Source organism: Schistocerca serialis, chromosome 4 (genome assembly GCF_023864345.2).
Source record: "Schistocerca serialis cubense isolate TAMUIC-IGC-003099 chromosome 4, iqSchSeri2.2, whole genome shotgun sequence".
In the NCBI taxonomy this organism is placed as follows: Eukaryota; Metazoa; Arthropoda; class Insecta; order Orthoptera; family Acrididae; genus Schistocerca; species Schistocerca serialis.
In genome coordinates, this window is record NC_064641.1 from 449,918,111 (window position 1) to 449,934,452 (window position 16,342).

The window sequence follows — 16,342 nt, forward strand, 5'->3', positions numbered from 1 at the left end:
GGAGATACGATACTGCGTGAAGAGTTTGACAGAGCACTGAAAGACCTGAGTCGAAACAAGGCCCCCGGAGTAGACAACATTCCATTGGAACTACTGACGGCCTTGGGAGAGCCAGTCCTGACAAAACTCTACCATCTGGTGAGCAAGATGTATGAAACAGGCGAAATACCCTCAGACTTCAAGAAGAATATAATAATTCCAATCCGAAAGAAAGCAGGTGTTGACAGATGTGAAAATTACCGAACAATCAGTTTAATAAGCCACAGCTGCAAAGTACTAACACGAATTCTTTACAGTCGAATGGAAAAACTAGTAGAAGCTGACCTCGGGGAAGATCAGTTTGGATTCCGTAGAAATACTGGAACACGTGAGCAATACTGACCTTACGACTTATCTTAGAAGAAAGATTAAGGAAAGGCAAACCTACATTTCTAGCATTTGTAGACTTAGAGAAAGCTTTTGACAATGTTGACTGGAATACTCTCTTTCAAATTCTAAAGGTGGCAGGGGTAAAATACAGGGAGCGAAAGGCTATTTACAACTTGTACAAAAACCAGATGGCAGTTATAAGAGTCCAGGGACATGAAAGGGAAGCAGTGGTTGGGAAGGGAGTAAGACAGGGTTGTAGCCTCTCCCCGATGTTATTCAATCTGTATATTGAGCAAGCAGTAAAGGAAACAAAAGAAAAATATGGAGTAGGTATTAAAATCCATGGAGAAGAAATGAAAACTTTGATGTTCGCCAATGACATTGTAATTCTGTCAGAGACAGCAAAGGACTTGGAAGAGCAGTTGAACGGAATGGATGGTGTCTTGAAGGGAGGATATAAGATGAACATCAACAAAAGCGAAACGAGGATAATGGAATGTAGTCGAATTAAGTCGGGTGATGCTGAGGGAATTAGATTAGGAAATGAGACACTTAAAGTAGTAAAGGAGTTCTGCTATTTGGGGAGCAAAATAACTGATGATGGACGAAGTAGAGAGGATATAAAATGTAGACTGGCAATGGCAAGGAAAGCGTTTCTGAAGAAGAGAAATTTGTTAACATCGAGTATAGATTTAAGTGTCAGGAAGTTATTTCTGAAAGTATTTGTATGGAGTGTAGCCATGTATGGAAGTGAAACATGGACGGTAAATAGTTTGGACAAGAAGAGAATAGAAGCTTTTGAAATGTGGTGCTACAGAAGAATGCTGAAGATTAGATGGGTAGATCACATAACTAATGAGGAAGTATTGAATAGGATTGGGGAGAAGAGAAGTTTGTGGCACAACTTGACCAGAAGAAGGGATCGGTTGGTAGGACATGTTCTGAGGCATCAAGGGATCACCAATTTAGTATTTGAGGGCAGCGTGGAGGGTAAAAATCGTAGGGGGAGACCAAGAGATGAATACACTAAGCAGATTCAGAAGGATGTAGGTTGCAGTAGGTACTGGGAGATGAAGAAGCTTGCACAGGATAGAGTAGCATGGAGAGCTGCATCAAACCAGTCTCAGGACTGAAGACCACAACAACAACAACAACAACACCTCATCCTCGCCTACTTCCTCTTCTCTTGCATAACATTGTCCTCCAGTTTGTTTTTCTTGTATAAAGCCTCAGTATATTCCTTCCACTGTCCAGGTTTCCCTCTTTGGTTAGTAAAGGTTTACCATCTCAACCATTGATACTCGTGCAACTGCTTCTCTTTTCTCCAAAGATCTTCAATTTCTCTAAAGGTAATGTCTTTCATTATCATGGTTATGCGTGGTTCTAAAGCCATGCATTTGTCCACTAACCATTACTTCATAGCCATTTTGCAGTTTCTGTCAATCTCATATTTATATTCCTGTTCAGCTACTTCATTTTTGTATTTTCTCCTTTCGACAATTATATTCAGTATCTCCTTTTGTGTCCAGGGATTTCTACTGGACTGTGTCTTTTTATCTGCGAAATTCTCTGCTGCCTTGCCTATATCGTCTCTCGAAGCTACTCATTTGTCTTTTGTTGTATTCCTTCCCCCATTTCAGTCCAACATTGCCTACTGCACCCTCTGATATTCCCACAATTCTCACTGTCAACTGGTTCCTTCAATTTGTCCAGGTCTTATCCCCATAATTTCCTGTCTTTTGCAGTATCTTCAGTTTTTACCTGCAGTTCATATCTTACAAATTGTGTATAGAGTTCAAATCTGTCACCAGAAATGTCTTGTGGATTTAAAATGTGTTTCCAAAATATTTGTTTTGCCGTTTTGTAACCAATCTGAAATCTTTCAGTGCCTCCAGGTCTCTTCCATGTATACCTCCTTCTTTCATTACTCTTAGACCAATTGTGAGTGGTGATTAAATTATGATCTGTGCAATATTTTAGCAGGCAGCTCCATCTTTCATTTCATTCCTGGATTCTATATTTTCCTATTATTTTTCTGTCTTTTCCTTTTCATACTACCAAATTCCAGTCACTCACCGCAATTAACTTTTCATCTTCCTGGTTCTTGTGGTCTTCAGCCCAGAGTCTCCATGCTACCCTATCCTGTGCAAGCCTCTTCATCACTGAATAAGTACTCCAACCTACATCCTTCTGAATCTGCTTAATGTATTCCTCTCTTGGTCTCCCTCTAAGACTTCTATCCTCCATGCTGCCCTCCAATACTAAATTGGTGATCCCTTGATGCCTCAGAACATGTCGTACCAATTGATACCTTCTTCTAGTAAAGTTGTGCCACAAATTCCTCTTCTCCCCAATTTTATTCAGTACCTCCTCATTACTTATAGTACCTCCTCATTAGTTATGTGATCGATACATCTGATCTTCAGCATTCTTCTGTAGCACCACATTTTGAAAGAAGTCTTGTTCCTTGTGCCATTGAACTTCACTAATTCCCACTATATCTGACTTTAACCTATACATTTCCCTCAACCATCAGAATAATTTCCTTAATGTCATCATACAGTTGCTCAGTCTCCTCTGCACTGGCGTAACTAATTAGCATATTAACTTGTACATCTGTTGTGGGCATTGGCTTCCTGTCTACTTTACTACAATAATGTGTATGCTATGCTATTCATAGTAGCTTACCCATATTCCTTTTTTCTTATTTATTATTAAGTCAACTCTTGCATTACTCCTATTTGATTTTGTGTCAATAACCCTGTAGTAACCTGACTAGAAATGTGGTTCTTCATGCCATCACACTTCACTAATTCCCACTATATCTAACTTCAACCTGTATATTTCCCTTTTTAAATTCTCTAACCTACCTACTGATAAAGGAATCTAATGCTCTGACCTTTAGAAAGACATTTTTATTTTTCCTGATGATTACACCATCCTAGGTAGTCATCACCCAAGAACTAAATGGGGTCTGTTTTACCTCTGGAATATTTTACTCAAGAGAATGCCATCAGCTGTAGTTTCCTCTTGCTTTCAGCTGCCTGCAGTACCAGGACAGCAAGGCCATGTTGACTAATGATACAAGGCCCTATCAGTCAGTCATCCACAAAGTTTTGCATACAATTACTGAAAAAGGTAGCTGTTTTCCTTGGTAACCATGGGTTAATCTGGCTTCTCCACAGATACCCCTTCATTGTTATTGCACTTACAGTACAGCTATCTGTATCAGAGGCAACTAACACACCCCATCTTGGCAAGGTTCATGGCACATGGTTGGGGGACTATAAACTGTATTCAATATAATCTAATCCCTATTGCTTTTATTACATTAAGAACAATGACAAAGGACCTAACAGTGTTCAGAAAGGATAGATTAGATACAGTTGATGGTGGTATGTTTGTTGCTGTTACGAGAATAGACTGAAAAGTAAGGCACACTTTCTTGTAGAACATGGGGGGGGGGGGGGGGGAATTAAGAGAAGACAGATGTCAATATTCAGCACTCTTTCTTTTTCTCCTGGGTCGTAATGAAGGACCCATGACTCAGTCCCCATCGCAGTACTCAAAAGGAAGTTGCCTCCTTCATTACAGTAGCACTGCAAGAGTTGCTCACAGCATTCCCGTCAGCACTGCTTGGTTTCATCTGTGAGACACCGTGGTACCCATCGTGCACAGATTTCACAGTATTATTATTTAATAATAAAGCTGACACATTCCTTGGATATTCCAATATGGTTTGTGATTAGCTTTTGAGTGATTTGCTGCTCATTTGGAATCAAATCATCGATGACGATGTTCATCGCTTGTGACAAGGATTGGATGTCTGCTACATGTTTCATCAACAATTATGGCTTTTCTGGGCTCACAACCATGAATTGTTATTATCCATCAATTTACTGTAGACCTATCAAGAGCATCATCACAAAAAACAGCCCTTAAACGATGACGAATCTCACTAGCAGTCGTCTGCAGCTCGTGGTCTAGTGGCTAGTGTTGCTGCCAGTGGATCACAGGGTCCCGGGTTCGATTCCCGGCCGGGTTGTGGATTTTCTTTGCCCGGGGACTGGGTGTTTGTATTATCATCATCATCATCATCATCATCATCACCATCACCATCATCATCGTCATTCATGACAATGGATCCATTGGACTGTGTAAATAATTGAACTGTGTAAAAATTGGGACTTGATACGGGCACTGATGACCGTGCAGTTGAGCGCCCGACAAACCAAACATCGTCTTCATCACTAGCAGTCACTTTTTCAACAGTTAAAAGTTCAATAACAGCATGCCGTTTAAGTCATGATAACATAGCACTAGAATCCATCTCCGTACTTCCACTACTCAATATACTGTGGATGAATGCAAGACATTCAAACTGTACATGCGTATAGAGGGGGAAGCATTTCTCAAGGTCATTAAGTCATATTGTACAAACCTGTGCACTACGTTTCAGCCTATCCTTGTAGAAGTAGTTCATCTTGTAGTGAAAATATGATGTAATTGGATAGGTAAAAAAATCTGCTCACCAAGTGGCAGCAGGAGAACACACATAAAAAAGATATTAAAGTTCGCAAGCTTTCAGAGCCAGTGTCCTCCTTATGGCAGAAGGGTTGAAGGGGAAAGAAGAGGGGTGAAGGAAAAGGATTGGTTAGATTCGGGACAAGGGGTAGATTCAGAAAAGTTCCCCAGAATCCCAGTTCACATCCGGTAAGTCTTCCCTGACCTGATGTTCTGGATGACTTTTGCTAACTCTACCCCTTTTCCTAAAATTCACCAGTCATTTCCTGTCACTCCTCTTCCTTCCCCTTCAACCCTTCTGCCAGGAGGAGGAGACGCTGGCTCTTAAAGCTTGTAAACTTCACGCGTGTTTTCCAGACACCACTTGGTGAGTAGATTTTTTTTTATCAATCCAGTTACATTTAGTTAGTATGGGTAGAGGTAATTCTTGAGAACTGGAATAAATTGATAATTGATTCCTTACACTGATCCCCTGACTCAGATTACACAGTTGCTGAAAGATTTGAAGAAAATTTGAGTATGATCTCATACAATTATAGTTGGTGGTGATTTCAATCTACATTTGATATGTTGACGAAAATACGTGTTGGGAACCAGGCGTAAAACATTGTTAAAGATTGTGCTAAATGCTTTCTCTGAAAATAATTTTGAACGATTAGTTCATGAGCCCACTCACAGTTTAAATGACTGCAAAAACCTCTTTGGCCTTATAGCAGAAACAATCCTGAGCAAATACAGGGTGAATTAGGAGAACAGGGACATACTTTGAGCGGTGATTGTGTTAGTGATTCTGAACAAAAAACTTCATATGGACATATGCCCTATTACAAATGGTTTCTGAGATAGAACACATTTAATGTACATTGTTATTTATTTTCTATATTATTCAAATGTTATCGTTCCTTACAACATACCACAGTAGTCTAGGTGAAGTTGAGGCCAACAATTTGCTATAGGGCATCTGTGGTCTGTCAAGTTGGAAAACTGCCTCAAATTGGCTTGCAAAAAGTACCTAAGCTACAGTGCATATACATCGTGTGAGATTTTTTCACACACACACACACACACACACACACACACACACACACACACACACACACACAATTAGTCCTAGAGAAAAAAGTAATAAGGTCTGTTTTGTAGGATATTTACACTGTAGCTTAAATTTGTACTGTGACAAGTTTTGTCTGGAGGGCATGGTTTTGAGTTATTTGAGAAAAATGTGCAAAAGTGATGTTAAATGTGTTCTATCGTGGGAACCATTTAGAATGGGGCACATGTCTGTATGAAGTTTTTTGTTCAGGATCACTAATTCTATCACCCCTCAAAAGATATACCCTTCCTCCTGACTCAACCTGCAGGGAATATTAGGGTGGATACAGCGACCATGACCTCAAGGTCATTGTGGCCAGGGTGGATACCATAACACTCAAACCACCAAAAATAAACACTAAATATTTCCATAAAAAAAAAGCAGATACAAATTCACATGACCTTCATGAGGGACAGTCTCCATTCCTTCCAGACCATCTATGTAAGTGTAGACTAGATGTGGCTTAAATTCAAAGAAATAGTTAGAATTTGTACCAAAAAATTAACAAGAACTGACTCACCATGGTACACAAGAAAGGTCATAACGCTTTTGCAGAAGCAATGAAAAACACATGCCAAATTTAAAAGAAGGCAAAATTCCCTAATTAGTGGAGTTTTATGGAAGGTCAGAATTTAGCTTAGACTTCAATGCAAGCTACTTTTAATGGTTTCCACAATGGAACTCACTCTCAAAATGTGGCAGGGAATCCAAAAAGATTCTAGTTGTAGGTAAAGTACACCAGTGGCAAGATACCTCCACAGTGCAATAGTGATGGTAACGTTACTGATGGCAGTGCTGTTAAAGCAGGGTTACCAAATACATTTTTCTGAAATTCCTTCATCAAAGAAGGTGATGTGAATGTTCCAGAATTTGAATTAAAAACTGCTGCCAACACAAGTAACATAAAAATAGGTATCTTAGGTGTAGCGAAGCAGTGTAAATTACTTACTAAAAGCAAGTCTTCTGGTTCAGATTGTATGCCAATCAGATTCCTTTCAGAGTATGCTGAGCTCCATATTTAGCCATCATATACAACCACTCACTCAATGGAAGATCCATATGTGAAGACTGGAAAGTTGCACAGGCCACACCAAACTCGAGAAAGGGAATAGGCGTAATCCATTGAATTACTAACTCGTAACTCTGTTGTCCATCTGCAGTAGGATTTTGGAACCTGTACGGTGTTCAAAAGTAAAGAAATATTTGAAGAAAATAATCTGTTGACACACACTTAGCATGGATTCAGAAAATAACATTCATATACAGCACAACTGGCTCTTTTTATTCTCATGCAGTAATGAGTGCCATCAAAAGGGAATCTCAGATTCATTCCATATTTCTACATTTCCACAAGGATTCTGATAGTGTTACTCACAAGTGGCTTCTAATGTAAATGCATGCCTATGGGTTATTGTCTCACTTGTGTGACTGGATTCATGATCTCCTGTCAGAAAAGTCCCAGTTTGTAGTAATTGGTGGAAAGTCATAGAGTTAAACAGAAGTGATATCGGACATTCCCCAAGGAAGTGATATAATCCCTCTACTGTTTGTAGTCTGTATAAATGATTTAGGAGAATATCTGAGCAGACATCTTACTGATGATGCTGTTATTCACAGTCTAGCAATGGTATCATAAGATAAAAACCAATTGCAATAATTTAGACAAGATATCTGTATGGTGCGAAAAATGGGAGTTGTCCCTAAATAATGAAAAATTATGAACAAAATAACGCAAACATAACAACATAAATTAGGATGATCACGTAGATAATGTTGTGGGGAAGACAAATGGAAGACTTTGTTTTATTGGCAGAACACTTTGAAGGTGCAACAAATCCCCTAAAGAGACTTCCTGTGCTATAATTATCCATCCTTTTCTAGAGTTTTGCTGTGCAATATGGGGTCCTTAACAGGTAGGAGTGACAGAGGGCACCCAGAAAGTTCAAAGAAGGGCAGATAAATAGAGGAGAGATTACCACAGATCTGGTACGTTAGTTTGGGTGGCAATAATTAAAACAAAGGTGTTTCTCATTATGGAAAGATATTTTCATGAAGTTTCAATTTAACAATACTTTGCTGATGCCTATGTGCACAGGGAGAATAGATCATCATCATAAAATTTTAAAAAAATTGGAAGAACTCGCACAGAAAGATTTTCGAGTTCGTTTTTCCTGCATGCTCTTCAGGCATGTAATGGCAGAGAGAATGTGTGAAAGTGGTTCAGGCACTTAAGTGTGAGTTGCAGAGTGTTCATGTAGATGTAGATGTGTCCATGCTGTGTGTCCCATTAATATTGTAATGCAACTACAAAAATGGTATTCCCTATTGCATCATGGCCATGTCATTCTGAGATGGCCTGTGAGCTTCAACTACACAGATAGCTATATATCATAGGTGCAACCACATCAGAAGGGTATCTGTTGTGAAGCCAGAGTAACTTATAGCTTCTGAAGAGGGGCAACAACCTTTTCAGTAGTTTCGGGGACAGTTTTATGATTGAAGACTTGGAAAGTAGTTGGAGAGCATGGGCTTGGTGAAAGGAATGAAAGGGTAAACTACCTGGTGCTTATGAATGTAAATCATTTGAAGCACTCAGTTTAAGCATCATGAAAGAAAGTTATGAACACAAAAGAGACCTAGAGACAATTAAAGGTTTCGAATAGATCATGTAATAATAAGGCAGAGGCTTATTTATTTCATTTATACATCAAATTCCGTAGGACAAATTGAGGAGCAAATCTCGGTCATGGAATATGTCAGTACATGAAATTACAACATAAATGTAATGACAGATAAAAATAAAATGTTTGTGAACCCAAAAAAAGTCAATCCATAAGTTTAAATAAGCACAATCATCAATATAACAGGAATCAGCTTAATATTTCAAGGAACTCCTCAACAGAATAGAAGGAGTGACCAATGAGGAAACTCTTCAGTTTTGATTTGAAAGCACGTGGATTACTGCTAAGATTTTTGAATTCAAGTGGCAGTTTATGGAAAATGGAAGCAGCAGTATACCGCACACCTTTCTGCACAAGAGTTTAGAAACAACATTTTAAACTCTAAAACATTTTAGAGCTAGACCATAATTTATTGCTTAAGAATTGCAGATTAAAACTGAAAAAAAAGAAAGAAAAAAAATTGGAGAAACATATGAAATAAATCAGATGGATAAACTGAACGAATCACTGGTTTTTGAGACTTTCAATGCAAGCCTTAAACAATGATTCAGTGAAACTGGGGATAGGAATACAATAGAGGATGAATGGGTAGCTTTAAGAGTGGAAATAGTGAAATAGCAGAGAATCGTATTGACTAAAAAATCAAAGCCCAGTATGACTCCATGTGTAACTCCCAAGATATTTAGTTTGCTTGATGAAAGGAGAAAACTTAAAAATGCTACAAATGAGTTGGGTAAAAAACACCGGTCTAAAACGTTGAGATTGACAAGAAGGGCAGAACAGGAATGGTTAGAGGCAAAATGCAAGGCTCTAGAAGTGCATCTAGCACGGTAGAAAAGAGAGATGTCATCTATAAGAAAATAAAGAAACCTCTGGAGAGAAAAAAAGAAAAGAAAAACAGGACTGTGAATATCGAGAGCTCAGATGGCAAACTGGTATTAAGCACAGAAGCAAAAGCCAAAAGATGGGAGGGATCAATAGAAGGACTGTACACAAGGAAGATATGCAAGAGAATATGGTGGAAAGGGAAGAGGAGTTAGGTGGAGGTGAGATGGGAAATATAATAATGTGAGAGGAATGTAACAAAACACTGTAAGACCTAAAGCAAAATAAGACTCCTAGAGTAGATGACATTCCCTCAAGGTTATTAAATTCCTGTGGGGTGGGGGACAGGTCAACCCATGATGACAAAATTATTCCATTTGATATACAAGGTACATCAGACAGGTGAAATACATCCAGATTTAAAGAAGAATGTTGTAATACGAATCCCAAAGAAGGCAGGTGTGATTGGTGTGAGTGTTATCACTTTATGTACTGCACACAGTGGTTAGTATCACCAACGAATATTTGTTGTGTAGTAATTGTCATTTCTGGAAGATTCTTGAAATTTCTCATGATCATTTTTGTATAAACAGCAGCACTTTTCATCCAGGAGTTTAGTTCTGTGCTGTTGGTGTCAGTAATAAACGTGCTTTCAGTCCTAAGTGTTATACTCTATTGACAACCTTGCTTTCTGATTTAGACTTGAGTTTGATTATGTTGTTTGATGGAGACATAGGGTATTTTAAAACATCTGCATCAGCATGGCTTCAATAAGGCAATGTAAAAGCTGTCACCTCTACAGACAGGAACCGGAATACAAGCAGTACATCATTCCAAAGGTCTGTATATTCAGGAGACTTGTGGATTTCAAGACAACAGTAAGTCAACTGCACGTGATTCAGTGTTTTTTCAGTGATTTTCAGAGTCACTGCTCGTGACCTGATGAAATCGCTGAAAGGATTTGACTTAGTCATCAAATACAAAATTTGGAAGACATGATACGTTTAGCAAATGTATATTATTACTTGGAAAGCACAGCCCAGCAGTGGTTTGAGAGACAAATCCCAAGCCGAAGTGAAGAAAACATTTAGTGACAATCAACAGTAAATCTACTTAGCAGAACAACAGTTGAAGAAGAGAGCCCACTGTCATGGTGAAATGACACCATTTTACATACAGAATATTTTGGCTCAGTGCAACATTATGAATCTAAATGTCACAGAATCCAAAGAAAATAATCCAATGAAAGAGATTTCAGTTCCCAAATGTGGGTACTATGTCAATTGTGGAAGACTACCCTGATAGTAAGAGAAGAGCTATAGCATTTTATCGCAGCCAGAGTTGTCAGAATGAGCACATAAGAGATAGCAGCTATGAATATAGATCCCATACATCAAGAGATAATGGAGAATGTTGAAGAAGAGGTTTATTGATCATTAGCACCAATCTCTGCCACCAGCTGAATGCCCCATGAAGAGTGGACTCGGGCATCTTGAACTTAAGCTGCAGCCATCAAAGGACAATCCAGCATGAGGATGGAGGACAACAAGCTGGCATGTTTTCTTTGTAGATGAGAGACATTGTGCACTACTGCAAAGAAAGAAGATAAGTGTTCTACAAATATTATGCCTCAAGATGTCAACCATCACAACAGTCCCATTTGTACCAGTCAATTGCAGATGATTATGGGCAACGAGTGGGACGATTATAATCAACCAGTGGGATGAAGCCCATTGCCATACCATGGACAAGTGTGCTTCCCAACACACCGTAGCTGCTTTTCGTTGCCATAAAGAGGTACCAACCAGTCATCTAGCTGCCAGATTGTGGAAAAAAAGTGAGGCTCTTGTCTATGGAGATGAGACCACCACAGATGAAAATCCTTAGTGGACAACAATTATCAAGATGTCAGTAAGTCTCATTGATGCCATTATTGACAGCCAACCTGTCATGGTGCTAGTTGAATCTGGCTTCATTTTATGTAGTGTCGAATGCTTGTCATCGATAGCTAAAGAGAATTATTTTTCGTGATGCAGAAGCGATTGTGATGAAGGTTGCTAAAGGGAAAATGTAGCCAGGGTACAGGAACATGTTTTGCTAGAATAACTATAAATGACAGAACACAGCCCTTTGAATTTGTCATTTTAACAGAATGTAGTCATGGTGTTATTCTGGGATGAGACTTTATGTAGGCATCACAAGCAGCCATAGGTTGTTGAAGATCAGAGCTGCAGATTGACAAAGCTATTCCAACAAGCACCCATAACAAGGATTGCTCTGGGTGGTTGTTTGCCATGGAAGAAGACATTGTTATCCCATCATCAACAACCAGATGAGTTCCGTTCTAGATTCTCAGGTAAACTGTGAAGCTTTTGTCATTTGAGAAAAGCTACTCAGGCTCACAAAACAATATCATTGTTGATCATATGCATTGCAGGTGGTCAAGGAGAACTTTGAATCACTAATTGTCAGGAGGAGCCACAACCAATCCCTGAGGGTATGTGCATAAGAACAGTTGAAAAAGTCCAGGATTGGCAGCTCTGAAGAATCATCCCCCGCTAGCACTAAAAACAGTGCAGTGGGAGAAGTTACTATTGAACTGCCAATAGAATCTGGAGAAGAACAAGAACTGCAAGTGTTAGTCATTCTGTGCTGATTCTTGGACACCTGTAGATCTGGAATGAGAAATGACAGGACAAGTGGGCCATGGTAAAACACTGTATCAACACTGGGGATCAGCCAGAACTCATATAGCATGCCACAGGCTGAACAATGGTTAATTCAGAAGGATGTAGAGAGGATACTGCAAGATGACATCACTAAACATTCAGAGTTTCCTTGGTCCTCTCTTGTCCTTATGAAGAAGGATGCCATATGGCATTTCTGCATCATGCACTGATGACTGAACAAAATCACAAAGATAGATGTCTACCCATCGTTGCTCATTGAGGACATCCTTGACTGTTTGAAAGGGGCAAACTGTTTCTCAACCACAGAAATACAGATACGCTACTGGCAAATTGAGGTAGATGAAGCTGATTAGGAGAAAGGTTGCCTTCATAACTCCTGATGGCCTCGAAGTTATCTACTTTGGGCTATGTAATGCTCTCACCTGTGAGCATCTGTTGGACAACATGCTTTGATGCTTTAACTGGACAACATGCTTTTGCTAACTGAAGGACATTGTCATTTTTTCAAGGATGTTTTAAGAACGTCAAGTTACCTGACAATGTTGTGTGAATGTTCTTGTGAAATATAAATAATTTTGAATTAAAGGATTTCACTCACCGAAGAGCAGAACTGTTGAATTGTCAATAGGAACACAGAAAAAGAAACTTGCTACATTTTGGAGTTATCTTTTTATGAGCTAGAGGAACACACACACACACACACACACACACACACACCACACCACACCTGCATGCTTACAAAAGTCCATCTGGCATCATATAGGTGTGTGTGTGTGTGTGTGTGTGTGTGTGTGTGTGTGTGTGTGTGTGTGTGTGTTGGCGCGCGTGCGCGTTGTTATTGTAAAGGTAGAGTGTATTTTATGTTATATTTGTTTTCTTCATTCATTTACGTGTTTAGTACAAATTGAAGAGGTAAATTAAGTAAACCTTTCTTTGAACATAAAAGTTAAAAACAATTAATAATACATTCATGTATGTTATTTGTAAATATGTATGATTAATTGTGACTTGTTTCCAGTTTACAACCAAAATTTTCTGTAGTGCAGTAGTTGAAGGAAGCTATTTGTTATGACCATTTCCTGCTGGCTGTAATTAACTTTGGTTTCAGTATACTTTGCTGCTAAATGTCACTCTAAGTGCCTTTTGTCTGTAACTTAAATGTTCAGGTGTGTACTATACGTGTGATACCCTCTGTGTACAATGATTTTGTAATGCTGTAAAACCTTTATTATAGGATCTTGATGCTGTGAAAGCATGGAATCTGTTGTCGATTTATTTACTTCATGAGTTCCATGGGTCTGTGACTGGGTTGCAACAGTTTGTTGAAAATGATGATCTTACTGAGAACTTAATATATGATATTTGGACATTTTACAGAAGTGAAAGAATATTTTTGTTGAAATGTATTAACTATATTCTTATCCATCACGATGATGATAAACATCCATTTAAGGTGAGTGGTACAGCATAGTAATTTGCAGACTTCTTTCAGTTAGATAGTTTCTTACAAGTTTGTAGTGTACGTAATGTGTTTTGTTACGTAAGTATTATATATTTCTTAAAAGCCATCTTACTGTACACCGTGAGCTACATGGAAAACCATTTAATTGCCAGACCAGAATTTGAGTACAAAGACCATCATCCGTGGCATATATTATGTACATCTATATCAAATGATGTGTGTCAAATATGAAATGTTGATGATGTTATGTGGATCTCTGTAGTACACAAATTGTCATATGTACATATTCTAGCTGTCAAACACTTTCAACAATAACATTTCTTGATAGTGTTGGACACTGCTGTCGTACATTTTATACCCTCTCTACTTCTGCTATCATCAGATGTCCACACCAATTTGAACATCATAAATACTTCATTCATACTTGGCACACACATCATTTTATGGAAATGTAGACAGTACATGCCACAATAAAGGACCATATGCCATAATATTGCTCTGGCAATTAACTATTTTTACATGTAGCTCAAGGTGTACAGTAATATGCCTTTTAGCAAATACTTGCAGAGCTGCAGGCAACCGGGCATACAGAGTTTTCATGTTGTATGTTATTGTAGGATAACAGAAGCCAACCCCCCCCCCCCCCCCCCCCCCAGGGGGTTCACTGCCCTTTGGTGAGCATGTGCGTGGCGAGCATGGGGCCCCGAACTATTGCAGCCTTCCTTCTTTCCCAAGCTGTATTTCCTTTCCCTTTCCCTCCTTTCCTGCCCTTGCTCCTTCCCCTCCACCCTGTCCTCTCCCTCTCTTGGCGTCCTTGTTTATGTTGGCCCCACTATCCTCCTGGTTATGTTGGCTTTGCGATTTGGTTTTTTTTTTGTGTAGTTACCTCATCCTTCTGGCATCCTCTGGTTCCTCTCTGGGGTTTGACCTCCATTACTAAATTTCTATTCCATAGTGTGAGCCATTTGGGGAAGAGCACCTTACCTAGTGTCTCCGGCGTGTGCCCTCCTGCTTCCTTCCATCTTTTCCTTCACGTCGTTGTCTGATGCTAGGGTACATAGCCAGCATGGTAGCCAGCCCGTGTGGTGAGATTGCTGTGTACCCTTTTGGTTGACCCTGAAAACACAAGGATCACACTTCTGATACCTGAGCTGTGACCACCTCGTGTAAGCCTAGGAGTGGTTGCTTGTCATCCTGGAGCATCGGAACTCCCGGCAATGGCCGCCATGCCAGACGGCCCTTGCTGTGGCTGGGTGGCGCCCGTGAGGAGAGCCTGTGATCGGAGTGGGTGGTATCAGGGCAGACACTATGCAAATGAAATGCATACAGATCCAGAACTCTAGCCGTTCTTCTACAGCCATCTCTTTGAATGGAACTGATTCTTTTAGTGCTGCTTCTCCTGACCCTTCGGCCTTCCCTTCCATGGCTACCCCCTGGGAAGAGGGTCAGGCTCGTCGGCTAGGGGTGAAACCTTTCCCCCGCTATCTGGTTTGCACCAGGACTGATGGGGCTACTTCGACCAATACCAAACCTTTATTTTTTGTGGAACACATTGAAGACAAGTTTGGCAAAGTGGGCTCTCTGAGCAACACGCAGTCAGGTTCGTTGTTGATCAAAACTGCTTCAGCTGCCCAGTCTGCAGCCCTTTGTGCATGCGACCATCTTGGCACAATTCCTGTGTCCATTACCCCCCACCACTCTTTGAATATGGTTCAAAGTGTAATTTTTCACAGGGACCTCATCATTCAAACTGATGAGGAACTTAGGGACAATCTAGGACGGTGGGGTGTTCACTTTGTTCGGCTTGTTCAGAAGGGTCCGAAAGACAATCGGGTCATTCCATGTCAAATCAACACATTTTAAATAAAAATTTGACCTCACCCTCGTAGATTTTGCTGAAAGTTGGTATATTTATAGTGGGTGCTGAAGTACCAAATTTCAATTTTTTACTTCAAACCATTCCTGAAATATGGTCATGTAAACTTTTCAAAAACTAGCCAAAAATGTGTGAATGGACTTTTTTTAAATTGCCCTAGGAGCTGCCCTAATTGAGCTAGAGAGCTGGGAAAGGTGTCATTGTGCAGCATTTTGCATGCTCTTTCTAGGGATATGCCACAAAACATAGCTTCTAATTAATAGCATTTTTCAAAAAACTAATTAATATTTTGATTTATTTTTTTTACAAAAAGTACATAATTGAAAATTTTCAAAATATTTCCATAACTACTTTATACTGTTGTAAATCACATGGCAAAATATAAATGTGGGATGATGGTGGGTTCATTGTTAAAAAAAATTATTCTGGACTCTTGTTTTCCACTAACAGCCATAGTTTGACCAAAGTGACCGTTAACGAACAGGTATTTCATTAAAATATACTGAAAGGTAAGTAAAAAAGTACTGGAAATATCAAAATATCACTTTCTTGAAACAAAACTAAACAACATTTTCTATAATTGATTGCTTATTTTTTTTTAGTTTTTTACAGTTTAAACTAATAGTCTATTAACTGGCAAAACAAAATGTTGAGTGTGGGACCTATAGCTAAGATTTAAGTAAGGGGTGAAAAACTTGTAAGTACACTATTGATATAATACTTCTGGTCCAAAAATGCACATTTCATTAGCACAGACTTTAGCCACTGTATGAAGGCTGAGCATGCTTGTGTTCCTGTGTATGTATGCAGCACGCTGTGAAC

General features: G+C 39.3%; 1 protein-coding gene across 2 annotated transcripts in view; it reads left to right on the plus strand.

The window, feature by feature from the left end:
* LOC126475087 (nucleoporin Nup188) overlaps positions 1 to 16,342 on the plus strand; it is a 273,311-nt gene that overhangs the window by 18,469 nt on the left and 238,500 nt on the right. For both annotated transcript variants that reach the window (XM_050102653.1, XM_050102655.1), the window contains exon 4: positions 13,417 to 13,635. In XM_050102653.1, coding sequence (XP_049958610.1) covers positions 13,417 to 13,635 — 219 coding nt within the window. The remainder of the gene's footprint in view (positions 1 to 13,416; positions 13,636 to 16,342) is intronic.